Here is a 13,528-nt window from a genome sequence, read left to right as displayed (position 1 = left end):
ATAGTAGAATATGTTGCTTAACGCGTATACAATGAATATGTGAGAAACCTGTAACGGCTAAGCAAAGATCATTTACCTTTAACTTATACTAATAGTATTTCTAGCGTTTTTAGAACTATCTTTAAAACAATCTTCTCTGAAATGTTATAAAACGTTGCTGTTTATTTATGTTTACCAAAGATAATTGTGGGTTTTGTTTGGTAAGTTTTTTATATTTGTTGTTAATATCGAATCACATAAAATAAATTATAAAACCTTGAATCACATTTTGATATTCAGTTACCGAAAAACTATGATTTTTCCATTAAAATATATTGTCCTTTAAAAGATATACCAGACAATTGCCTGATTTTTTTTAACAATAATGCAACTACAATGTCTCTCTTGACACACTTCACAACCAGTTAGTAGAAGAAACAAAAAAATGTAGATGTTTTGCCAGCAATTTGTATGTGGAGCACCTTAAATGACCAACAATAGAAACTATGCTTAATACTAGGCTTTTGATACAATACATCACTTAATTTAGGAGAGGATATATTATGTTAAATGAATGAAACAAATATAAAACTACGTGTAGATTTTTTTAAAATCTTCAAACTAAAAAAAGCTGCTTTATAATTTCCATTGACTAATAATTTATTACTTCACGTTCTTTATGATGCAAACAAGTGCTGTTAAAGAATGTCAATGTGTTATTAAAATGTTTGTTGCAATGTGTACAAATGTACTAGAAAGTCATTAGTGTAGATTTATTTGGTGGATAGACGTATCAATTAATAACTTTTAAGATTTAAATTTAGAGCTTTTAAGTTACATTTGTATCTTATTTGTTTAATACTATAGGCTGTTTATGCTAAGCAATACTTTTATGTATAATTTGATGAAATTTATTAAAAATGTTTTTGTGTTATTGCTTCCTATTCAATTCAATCAGTTTTATATTGTAAAATCTACAACTGTTTTGTATTTCATAATTGGAAGGGCGCAGATACATTATAATTTTTGATGACGTCTAGCATGAAAAATGACATTTCTTTGCGGTTGATTATATCCCTCTATTTTCTTAACCATAAGAAGCAGAATTTATTCAAAAACTTGTTCGTGAAAAAATAAAACACTCAATATTCAGGTATATCGACGACGTATTATCAAATAATAGTTGTTACTTCCATTCTTCCGTCGACTCGATATATCCTGGTGAAATAAAAGATACCACAGGGTTTACGTCATCTGTTTCATATTTTGGCTATTTTATAGGAATGAGACATTGATGGTAATCTAATAACAAACCTTGATGATAAACGTGATGACATAAATTATTCTTTAGTCAGTTTTCCTTAGTTATGTAGCAATATACCTTCATCACTTGCATATGGATTTTTTCTTTCTCAATTAATTCGATACGCAAGGGCATGCTTTACGTATTAAAAGTTTCTAATTAAGGAGAGGCAAGCTACTAACAAACAAACTGATAAAACGGGACTATCAACAATCTCAATTGAAGTCATCTTTTAGTAAGTTCTATGGCCAATAGAACGACCTTGTCAGTAAATATAATATTGCCCTGGGTCACAAGCTTACTGACGTTTTTCATACTAATTGTTTGACAATATTTAATTACCTAATCGTCTACGGATTTCCCCCCATTTTTCCCGATTACGACAGAGAGTACACAGTGGGTGTGACCGGTCAACATAGAATGCTCTATTCTCCATGGCACCTGTTCCTTCCTCTTATTTTAAATAGATGTCCGTGTTTGCTCTGCTCCTGTTTTGTATCTTTCTTTTGGACTTTTGATTTTGAACACTGTTTGTTATCACCAAATGTCATAGTGTAATCAAGAGGCAGTCAAAGCAGATATGCATGTATCACACACTTGAGATAGTTTCTTTAAAGGCTCACTTAAGCAGTAAAATGTACAAAACATGCATGCCATACTTTATAATGATTTGAACGGATTTAACTTTCAATTAACTTCATTCATATCTACATGTAATCTTTCCATGTTAACATTTCTTTGAAATGTTTATATTGAATTCTGAAGACGTGAATTCGTATAAAAATATGTTCGTCGACATATCTTATCATGAAAGGACAGACAGAATAATTATGTATTCAGTTCAGGAAAAATGTCACAACGGTGTCTACAAATTCTTGGTCTCTGTTTTGCAGGTATGTTTAACAACAATGAATTAGATTAATAAGGGGTTTTTTTTTAAATATAAAGAGCATACAACTATTAGAATTGATGTATCTGTAAAAAAACCCGAAATGAATCTAACTTGACATTTACATAGGTCAATGTGTTTATTTCTTTCTAAATCGTTTATCAACTGTTTCTATACATAGATATATCTATCACATCGTTCCTCCAATATTTGTTTTTTGTAATTTTTGCTTAAAGGGACTTGGACTTGGATTTGAGCTCAAAATTTCAAATTTTATTTTTCCATTTTTTATGTTTAGAATGGTTAATATGGGCTTTTAATGCTTTCTGAAAATTTGAAAGTCAGATATTGGGTTACAAGGAAGATACAGAGTTTAGAATTCTTTGTTTTGTAAACAAAGCTCAAGCCTTGTTATTGTTAACATATGTATTTTATTGTTAAGGGTTCAATCAAATGTTGCTTTTTTCTATTGATGATATATTTTACAAACACAATGAACAAGTTTACCTCGTTTCTTACGAGTTATTTTGCCAAAGAAATGGTAATTCCATACGTTACACTATTTGTAAACAAATATAAGACGCGAGCTTTGTTTACATAACAATGAATTCTTACCTCTGTATCTCTCTTATAATGTAGTTATAACATTCAAATTTCGGTTATTCATTCAAAATGTGCAAGTAAACCATTTTATATCCTAAAAAAATAAAAATGTTGATCTAAACTCGTGTCTAAGTCATTTTAACTCTGTCATTTGTTTTGTGTTAGTTACTGTTGCATGGTGTTGTCCGTACGGCTGGATTAAACATGGCTCAGCTTGTTATCATTTGGGACCAGAAGAAGAGTCCTGGTTCGATGGAATGGTATATACAAGTATAAATTTTAATTAGTGTCACCTCGATATATATTATATGCATTTAAGCGTAGTATCCTAATTCAATTTAAAAATAAGAGTTTGATGAAATGTAAACGTAGAGTACAATAGGGAATTGGATTATTGACTTTTTCCTCTCTCCCAACAAATCACAAACAATATGAATTTGTTTCTAGGTGCTTGTAAAAGGTGTTATTGGAACTGCTTAATTGTTTTAACAAAAAAAGACGTACTTTGTATAATTACAAGTTGAATACAAAATGGGTTCAACATTATTATTAAATTTGATTTTGTTTAATGACAGATTTGGCTGTCAAACGTTTTCTGTAAACTATTTACAAATAAAAGTAATCAATTTTCTGAGCCCAAAGCTACTTTTACGCATACAAAGGTAAACATATTCATAAAATATATTTGAATTCATGATTTAAAAAAATAATTGCCGAATTGTATTACTTTGGAATCATTTAAATTTCTGGTAGCCAATTTTTGCGGATTGAGGGCTTTGTGCTTTGAGAGGGGGGTTATTTCATGAGTATGTCGGTTTTCAGTTCCAGTAACAAAAATAATACTTTTTAAATTTGTTTCCTCGATAATGTAAATTTGTACGGAGGGATTCCCCCAAAATACCACGAACATTGATCCACAGTCAATTCTAATGATTCCACAGTAGATATTATATTTGAATGAGGTGAATCGAAATGCGGTACCTTTTTTTCCTAAGAAAGTGATGCAATATTTACTTTAATCTTTCTTCAACTTTACAGAAAATGTGTCAAATACATGGCTCCGTTTTAGCATCTGTGGAAAGTCAGGAGGAACATAACTATATAGTTAGCCTTATGCAAAATACACACAGTGAGTACACACATTATATCAAAAGACAAACACAAGACTAACATAGTTTCTATTTGTCTTTAGTATGAAATTTACTTAGTTTCGATTTTTATTTTCCTTGAAAAACCGACCATAATGATAATGCTGCAAAGAAAGGTTAATTTACGCTTTTCCTTTGCCAACTTTCAGAAAGTATTGTATGGATTGGCGGAAGTGATTGGAATGTTGAGGGATCTTTTTTATGGGAACCGTACGGCGACCAAATTACGTACACAAATTTCTCTCCAGGAGAACCCAACGACCTCAATAACTCCGAGGACTGTCTCCTGATTGATGGCTCCTCACTCAAAAATAACACGTATACTTGGAACGATAGGAACTGTCGCGACTCGCATTTTTATGTTTGCAAGCAAATGTAAGCGAATTTCAATTCGTTTAGCTATTGGATAAGATAAATTATACGACTTCTATCTAAGATCCATTGTGAATTTCAAGCCCAAGATTTTCACAATTACTTATGTTGTCCCGATATTTTATATATTATCATATAAAATTGATTTTTTTTTTATCAAAAATAACGTTTTGAAAAGCAATTAATTCTGATTAAATTGGAAAAAATATCAATATTATTTGACCCAACACGTAAACATTGAGTTTCCCTTTTGCTTCCGTGTCACAGAAGCGTAGAGGAATGTAAATATCATAGCGTGGTAGATATTATTAAGAGGCGGCCGCTCCGTCAAACCATATGTCTCCAAGAACTGATATCAATTGTTTATTTATTAAAACACATTCTGTATGAATGTTCTTTAATCATGACAGCAGAAATCGAACCACTGCAGATTGCTGTGCGTTAATCCCGTGGTATTATTTTTTAAAAATAATCATGTGACATTCAAATGATTGTCAAATGACAAGTCACTTTGTATGAATTTGCATCCAAACGGAATTTCAAATGAGTTTCAACCACTTGTAGACTGAAAAGTGATGGCTAGGAATAATTGACTCGTGCACCTTGCGTGTGTCAAAAATTTGAATTTATTATTTTATTTCTGTTGTCGTTATCAAGGGTTAAAACAATTGAGTCACATTGTAATTTTAATACTGTGAAATCATTAGAATTCATGATAGGTCAATTATCGATTTTCGTGGTAAATTTGGTTATTTTCCCACCTTCCTCCCCCAAGAATTTGCATTTTCGACGAATACAAAAACAGTTTTGTTACTGAAACTGATAACCGACGCATTCACGAAATTAAAAATACTTACATCCACGAAAATCGGTCCCAACGAATGTAAAAGACAGTTATCACATGTTTAACAATGATTTATAATTTTTGTCTATTACAAGGTATATATTATATGTTATGATCAACGGAAATTGATCTTCTATTTGTTTTTTCTGTTTCTTCAGCCAGCGCTATGTGATTTATAAGAGATCATCAACTTCTTAATTTTCTGCATTTATTTTGAGTTTATTTTTTGTTTTTATTTGCAGGGATGATATTATTGGTAATCTGATTGGTTGAGAGAAAAACAAAGATATTCTTGGCATTAAAATGTTTCCGTTTATCTTTGAGATCATAACAGTACTGTATTAAAATTACTAAACATTTAGAATTTATAGTTTACTGGTAATCATTGAAGGGAAATCTAGTTTCAAATACTGGACGACAAAAGTTACTTTCGTAATCGAATTGTACTTAACCATGGAAATTTGACATGCATCAAGCTTAACATTGAGAAACATTTTGTTCCTTATTTACTTTTTTTAACATATCAACGGTAGAATGTCTCCTTGTATAAGCGGCATGAACATAACAATTGTTTCTAAAAGTCAAAGTGAATACTGTAAAAGTGGTTTTTTACGACTGCAGAAATTCAAATTCAAATTTAAGAGTGTTAGATTGCGCATCCGTGCATTTAATACACACACGTTTGTTTGACCATAGAAAACGATTACTTGATAAATCACAAATTGTGACCACTTTCACAGAACTTCTTTACCTGGAACCTGGACACGATTTTAGATAAAAATTTTATTTTTGATTTCTATGTATAAAATATTTTATTTTGTATTTTGAATGATTCAAAATTGATTAAAAGGAATGGTCACGCTTTTGGTAAAATTTTAGTTTTCTATTTTTATTATTTACAGTGCTTCAGTGATGCATTTCTAATGATCAATCAAATTTTTTGTGTTAGTCGTAAAGTTATAAGCAAGGTAGAGGGCTTAAAGTAAATATTTTTTGACAGAAATCGTGACCGTTCCCTTTTAAACCAGCGAAGTTAAATACAAATATTAAATATACCGAATATTAATACATGTTCATTTTCGCGTGTCACATTTTTTTTCAAAATGATGTTAATAAGATACCTATTTCATTGTGCGATTTTAAAGAGTGCTGTGGTTGCTATTTCATAATATGTATTAATTAAGAGGAAGATCTCTGAATTAATATCCTTAAAATATCCAAAGAGAAAACTAATTTATGGCGTTTTTTACAAATTGATAGTTTATGGATAAAGAAGTCATCATCTCTAAACGTTTGGGGTATATCTGATTCGTAATTGTTCACCAATCAACCTTCTTAAAATTAGAAGTAATGATAAAGTCCTTTAAGGTAGAATGACAAAATTAGTAAAAATGTGCTGGTTTTCTTTGTGGTATGTATAAAACATATGTACAAAAAGAATAACCAGTATATGACACGTAATATTATGAATGAAATTCACACCCACATGAAGGGATATATATATATATATATATATATATATATATATATATATATATATATATATATATATATATATATATATATATATATATATAAACACACACTGATTTGATATCACTATCTATAAAATTATTTTGCTACATACTATTGCTGTAGATACTTTGTTTTAAAAGAAGCAAAGTTTTTACACGTTCAAACATAATCTGGCAGTTGATTAAAAAAAAAATGCTGTTGGTATTCTAAACAAAAAAGCGCTTACAAGATATTCAGTCCTTGGTATTGATACATATAACAATCCACTAACACTACTTCTTGTTTTTCTAGGTCTTACTTGCTTTACGTATTCAAAAAAAAGTTCATGTATTCTGAGGTCATACTCTTCAAAATTCAAAAGCTACACAGTTTTCTGTTTATAAAATATTCCTGAATAGGCATCCAGTGAAAAACTCTAAAAGTTTCAACAAAGGAAGTTTGAGTAGTTTTACCGTTCAGTATAGTTCTAGCTGCACTTTTCTGTAATATAAATATTTTGTTCAATTTGGCCATTGTTTTTGGCTGAACACCGACCGAATCTGTACAACAAAAGTTAAAATGTTGGAAAATAACAGTGTTATAAACTCAGAATTATAATTATATTTTCAATAAAGCAGCACTGGACATAAATCACAAAGACGACGTGGCATACTTATTTTCTGAGCGATTTTTTTGCTTAGAAATTTTATGTTCTCTGACCAAGTAAGAGATTCGTCTAAGGTTACACAAAGAAGGTCAGCCTTTTCCTTCACTGTTTAAAATCACAACACCAACTTTTATATACAAATTTTTACATTTCCATAATTTTGATTTTCTGCTAATCAACAAACATTGAGTTTTCTCTAAGTTCATTGTCAACTTGTTACTGTTCATCCATTTAACAGAATATAAAATTTTTTATACAATTTTTGGTCAACAACATCAATATGTTTATGGAAACGTTTTATACCCACACCATTGTTTGTAAGCTAGATAAAGTGTACTGTAAGTCCAACAGAAAGCGTCCCACGATTTACACGAATGTTATCAGAGGACCTCTCCACAATGTCATACCAGCTGGAACTAGGATTGGGTTTGTGTATTTGTCTAAGTAAGTCAAATGATAAAAAATAATCTTGTTGAAACACTTTTATGATAGCACATAACTGACTAAAATTATCAGTATTGAATTTGTGAACATGCGCATTATAACTTGAATTTTGTTGTTTTAATATTGAGTAGGCTTATTTGTTTGATATCAGTATAAATAATCTTCATTGTCTTAAATTTATCAATAAAAGATCAGAACATAGATATCACGATGAGTTAACGAAACTCTTCTAAATACATGTCTTAGAAAAAGGTGCTGTTTTCTAGTTATTTGATTCATACTAAATAAATCAGAATTAAAAGCTGCTTTCTATACTAATTTGTTTTACGCATTATTGGACTTTGTAATATAACTTAATAACAATTTAAACGGCGGTGAAAAATCTGCTAACTTCATCATTCTAAAAAACAATTAGGAATTTAAGAAAAAAAATCTTGGTTTTTATTCAGAATTGGCCGTTGGTTGAAATCAATTATATATTTATCGATATTAATTGAAAGAAAATGTATATTAAATTGATGTTATTTATCAGTTGGTGTTGCACAGACTTGTTCAGAAGGGTGGATCAAGCATGGCTCTGCATGTTATCATATGCCGGCGGAAAAAGAATCGTGGTTTGATGCTATGGTTTGTCGAAGGCATACTTGTTTTGAAAAAAAACAATAAGAATAAACATGTGTAATCTTGTTCATTTCTTCATGTTTATTTAAAGAATTGAGTATTGCATTAAAACATGTCTTTTATAATGCACTGGACAACCAAATTACCCCCCCCCCCCTGAAAAAAAAAATACATGTGTTATTATAATGCCTCTTTTTCCTTTTCCGTAGAATATGTGTCAAATACATGGATCTGTTTTAGCTTACATACTACACCAAGAGGAGGAAAACTTCATAATAGGCCTTATGAATAGTAAACACTGTAAGTAGCTTTTAATTGTCTCATGACAAAACACATTCCTTTTCTGCTATCTTTTATATTTAAGAATTAGACGTGTTGGAAAATTACATTTAATGTTTTCAAGAAATTATAGGAAAATAAAGGAATTATTAGGGAAGACCATTTACCAAGTATTTGTTTTGACATACGCATTTAAATCTTAGAGTACAGTGTATAAACATTATTGTGAGTCCATCTTCACTAGCAAAGGGTTTCTGATACTCAAAAGGAACGACCGTTGGCTAGCGAAGAAGTTGTAAGCCACGAACTGCAAAACTAGAGTAATTTCTATTGATGCGAGTTTTCAGGAATCGTTGGACTGGCTTTTTAAATTGTCTATTGTTAATAGAATATTCTGTTGACAGCATGATCGCATTTATAGTACAAATTTCTTTCATTGAATTTGTACTGTGAAATATAATAAAATGTATATATGAGAAAGGATAAAATTACATTACGTATACATATATTGTTAGATATCAAACGACTTTTATTGTCCATATTTAGTCAATGTTGCTTGGCTCGGAGGAAGTGACTGGAACCTTGAGGGTTCTTTTTTATGGGAACCTTACGGTGACAAAATGAATTACACGAACTTCGCTCCGGGAGAACCAAACAATCACCATCACAATGAAGACTGCCTGCTTCTTGATACCAATTTACACTGGAGCGACAGAAATTGCGATGATATGCACTTTTATATTTGTAAGAAAATGTAAGTATCATAAATAAATGTCACTTGCTAAATTCCAAAACAACGTGGTCATCAGCCTCTTCATAAACAATAATAAACAATTCCCATCTCTCCCAACCCCCCCCCCCCAAAAAAAAATATTGATAAAGCTCATTGAAAGCGTTTTACCTATTCAATTTTTACTTAGAATCATGAAGTTATATATATTGTATATGTTATTAATTACTGATACAGACAGAATAAGCATCATTGAGATTTATTAGACATTAATGTGAATTAATATATGTTAATATTTATTAAGAACTTTTAGGTTTTCTTTTTAGGGATGATATTACCGGCAACTTGATTGGATGAAACTACAAAGTACAATGTCAATCAGCGGGAATGAATAAATATGTTTTTAATCATTTCTTATGTTATCGGTTTTATCAGAGCAAAGAGGATGCATCGTTTTTCAAGCTTTTAGTTCAGTATTTGTCCAACAATTGTTGTTGACCTTTGTTTTCTTTACTTGTTACTTATATTTTCCCAATTTACTAAAAACACGTTCTTCAACCTTATTGTTGGGACACAAATTAAATTATGTAAATAAAAGTTTTTCATCTAGAACGGTAATTTTTATAAAATAACCTCAGATATTTTGTTTATCTTGTATCAGTTTATAATGTGAACTCCATTTAAATGATAGGGCCACAAAAGGACTTAACAAATCATGAAAATACAGGATATTGTAATATAATAATTAAGATGCATAGGGTTTAAAATTCACGTTTTCATCAAACATATCTTTACATCAAATAGTGTGCATAATTTGAATTTTTTCATCATTTGTTCTGTTTATTTGGTACAGTTACCTATAGGTATATAACATTCCCTCTAAATCGAGCGGTAGAGAGTTGGATTTGCATGGCAGAGAACCCGGGTCTAAACCCCATCAGAGGCAATAAGAGTCATCTCTGTTGCGTTCATGCTGTAACATAGGGTAAACAAATATATGATACCTTAAATATTTTTTTTATGAAAGCAGACATGATTAATAAAAAATGCTATCATATTTCATGTCTAGCTATTGGCTATTTTTTTTCATTATTATTCTATTTATTTCCATAGTAAAGACAGTCTAATATATTGTAAACACACAAAACATTTTCCAGCAAACAATTTAATTCCTGTCCTGAAGCCTTTGATTGAGGAGTTGAGGTTATTTGGATATAAACAATTGGGTCAAAAATAAATTACTTAAATATTGCACCAGTTCAACCAAATAACCATTATACACAAAACTGCCCACTCAGGGATGCCCTTGATATTTATCAGTGAAACGTCTTAGAACCAGGACACTATATATGTTGAAAAAGTGAGTGTACGTTTGATATACCTATTGACAAAATACAAAAAAATGCTTGGTCTACTGGAAATTAACCTTCCGACACTTATTCAATCAAAGTATTGGATAATATTAATTAGTTTCAAACTTACTGATTAAATTGAAATGTAGATTAGAAAAAAATTGAAAAAAGTGAAGTGTGAAGTAATAAAAATGTCCTTTTTTTACCGGAATTATCAATAAAATTGATAAATTAAATTGAAAACCACATAATGAATACAAAAAGGGCGTTTGTCATTAAATTTGAATGACATGAATAAATATAGAATTACAAACTACGAGTATACTTTACATCTGTTTATCAATCAACACAAATATAAGATTTACATTGGTCACGACTAGTACTGACCTGTAGATCATTAAGGAAATTCACAGATATGAGGATAGGCATTCTTATTTCTATTGCGTGTTTTATAACAATAGGTACAGTACAATTAATACTGATTTTCCCCCATGTTATTTGTGTTAAAATTGATTTATTCTATAGCAATAAATTCTAACAGAAAAAAAAACAAAAATAAATTTCATGAGAGATTATCACCGGAAGTATTACTTTTCTATTTTATGGCTTTGTGTTTGTCCTTATTTTTAAAATAGATACTTATTTCATGGCAGGGACTGCTTGCCCGGTAGGTTGGACACCCTACCGTGATTCTTGTTATCATGTGTCGCCTGAAAATGAATCGTGGATAAATGCTATGGTATGATTGATTGCTAGATTTTTTTTTGCAACGAATCAATAATATTAAATGTCCATTTGAGTGCATTCAAATTTTACTTAAACTGAGTCTTGGTGAAATGGGGCAACTTTTAATAATCGTCTGAGAAAATAGTAACGATTAGCTATAGAAAAGTTATGTTTTATTTTGCAGAAAATGTGTGAGGTGCATGGATCCTATCTAGCTGATATTTTGGATGCTGAGGAAAACAGATTTATAGTTTCCTTGATGCACCATACTCAAAGTAATTTAAAGATTTAAAGATTTAAATCGAATGTTATTTTTATATTATTTATTAATCAATTTTTTGATATGTGATTTCATAAATAAAATTTTTTTTTAATGTTTAAGAAGGTTTTCTCAATTAAAAATGTTACATTGTATATATGGAAATATTTTCATTGCGAAAACTTTTCTAATGCAGGTAACTCCTTTTGGATTGGTGGGTCTGATTGGACAGTTGAAGGTGAGTGGGTATGGGAGCCCCTTGGAATCAAATTTAACTATACCAACTTTGCCGATGGAAGGCCTAACAACTACCATGGTGAAAATTGCCTGTCAATCAGAGCACAAAACCACCAATGGGATGACGATGACTGTGACGAACAGCGCCGATATCTTTGCGAGAAAAGGCAAGCCAAACTGTAATTTTGGGAGTTGATTTTAATCAACTCTCCTATGCAGTTACTCAGACAAACCGAAAGTGAAACAGTGCTTGGACCTCAGCACAAATCATTGCTGCTGACAAGACTTAGTTCTTGAAAAAAATTGATAAATTCGATGTAATGTATGCTACAGCATTGTTTTTCAAGGAAACTTATTTATAAATACCTTGAAAAAAGTCAGATTTTAAATGGTACGAACAATTTAAATATTTTTTGTAGTCGTATGTATTCCTACGCCAGAGTTCAATAAAGTCTCGTTCAACTCGACGCTCGGCTGTCTCCGTGATATACGGTGTATGGCCGAGCGTTTGGTTGAACGAGACTAGAGTGTAATATTGCTTGGATCCATACAATTTTCGAGAAATATTTCTATTACCTATATATAGTTTGATTGAATTAATTTTTTTTTAAATATTATTCAACATGATTCAAAAGGGGGTTTCTCAACATTCTCGTCGAAAAAGTACAACAATTCATATTATAAAAATGTGCGTAATTCAACTTCATGAATTAGAAACTACATGTACTTGTCATGCAAAATAACATATCATTAATTTTAAAATGAATAAACATCGACAAAATCAACTCCCGTCAGTTCTTCAGTATTTTGATTAAGATCATTATGAACAAAACGTTTTACACATAAAACTTAATATTTGACAACTTCTTTACAGATCATTCAATTTGGTTACCGGCATCCTGGGATGATCAATTGTCTATCTCCTTCCTGTGTTGTATATGTTTACTTGAAATGAATCAGTTTGTTATCGTTGAATACTTTTTGTTTATTAAACTATATTGTAATTTGTCATTTAATATCAAAATTTTGATTTTATGTCATAAGGGTATTCTGTCTTCAGCGGAAGACCCTTCTATTATTCTATTGTTTCGTTTTCACTTTTATTATTATTTATTTTATTTTTTTCTTATAACTTTTGTGCAGGCAATTTTTTCGGAGATGGCTCGTGCGATTTCCTTAAGAATTTAAGTACTAATGCCTCGTAATTTGAAGTTTGTATCGCCATAACGATTTTTCAAGATTTACTTCCAGTAGGAAGTAATCGTCGTTTTACGATTTTTAAAAGTCAAATTAGTCTGTCAGGTTTTTTAAAAATGAGTTAAGATAGTGGATTGAAATATTTTTGTTTCAAAATATTTTTCTGTAGGATTGATAGTGACCATTTCACTAATTCAGAATATGTAGGTTTTTTTTTAAATCGATCAACGCGTTCTCGATATATTAAGCATCAAAGTCCTGAAGCGGGAGTCCAAGTAGCTCAGTCGTTAGAATCGTAGACATGTGCCCAGGCGACCCGAGTGCCCAAAAAAAATTTTCCCTAATTTTTTTGCCTAGATTAACAATTTTGTATTAAAAGTGAAG

General features: G+C 30.5%; 2 protein-coding genes across 2 annotated transcripts; both read left to right on the top strand.

Moving 5' to 3' along the window:
• Window positions 1-2,093: 2,093 nt before the first annotated feature.
• Window positions 2,094-5,502, top strand: LOC105321405 (perlucin-like protein). The gene is made up of 5 exons (XM_011419666.4): window positions 2,094-2,175; window positions 2,940-3,034; window positions 3,813-3,903; window positions 4,072-4,297; window positions 5,381-5,502. The coding sequence occupies exons 1-5, from the start codon at window positions 2,133-2,135 to the stop codon at window positions 5,409-5,411; spliced, it is 486 nt and encodes a 161-aa protein (XP_011417968.3). The 5' UTR covers window positions 2,094-2,132; the 3' UTR covers window positions 5,412-5,502.
• A 1,253-nt stretch (window positions 5,503-6,755) lies between these two features.
• On the top strand, window positions 6,756-9,779 carry LOC117688906 (perlucin). Its single transcript, XM_034467825.2, has 5 exons — window positions 6,756-7,743; window positions 8,276-8,370; window positions 8,574-8,664; window positions 9,190-9,397; window positions 9,700-9,779. The coding sequence occupies exons 1-5, from the start codon at window positions 7,674-7,676 to the stop codon at window positions 9,728-9,730; spliced, it is 495 nt and encodes a 164-aa protein (XP_034323716.2). The 5' UTR covers window positions 6,756-7,673; the 3' UTR covers window positions 9,731-9,779.
• Window positions 9,780-13,528: the final 3,749 nt, after the last annotated feature.

This window comes from Magallana gigas, chromosome 6 (genome assembly GCF_963853765.1).
Source record: "Magallana gigas chromosome 6, xbMagGiga1.1, whole genome shotgun sequence".
NCBI classification, from domain to species: Eukaryota; Metazoa; Mollusca; class Bivalvia; order Ostreida; family Ostreidae; genus Magallana; species Magallana gigas.
Note: the sequence above shows the minus strand (reverse complement) of the source record. Positions and strands in the feature narration are given on the sequence as shown.

Bases quoted from the DNA above. Each gene is read 5' to 3' on its own strand.
- LOC105321405 (XM_011419666.4), top strand. From the start codon at position 2,133: ATGTCACAACGGTGTCTACAAATTCTTGGTCTCTGTTTTGCAG. The intron at 3,035-3,812 runs GTATATACAAGT...TCAACTTTACAG, and splicing joins AGTCCTGGTTCGATGGAATG to AAAATGTGTCAAATACATGG. The intron at 3,904-4,071 runs GTGAGTACACAC...GCCAACTTTCAG, and splicing joins CCTTATGCAAAATACACACA to AAAGTATTGTATGGATTGGC.
- LOC117688906 (XM_034467825.2), top strand. From the start codon at position 7,674: ATGTTATCAGAGGACCTCTCCACAATGTCATACCAGCTGGAACTAGGA. The intron at 8,371-8,573 runs GTTTGTCGAAGG...CCTTTTCCGTAG, and splicing joins AATCGTGGTTTGATGCTATG to AATATGTGTCAAATACATGG. The intron at 8,665-9,189 runs GTAAGTAGCTTT...GTCCATATTTAG, and splicing joins CCTTATGAATAGTAAACACT to TCAATGTTGCTTGGCTCGGA.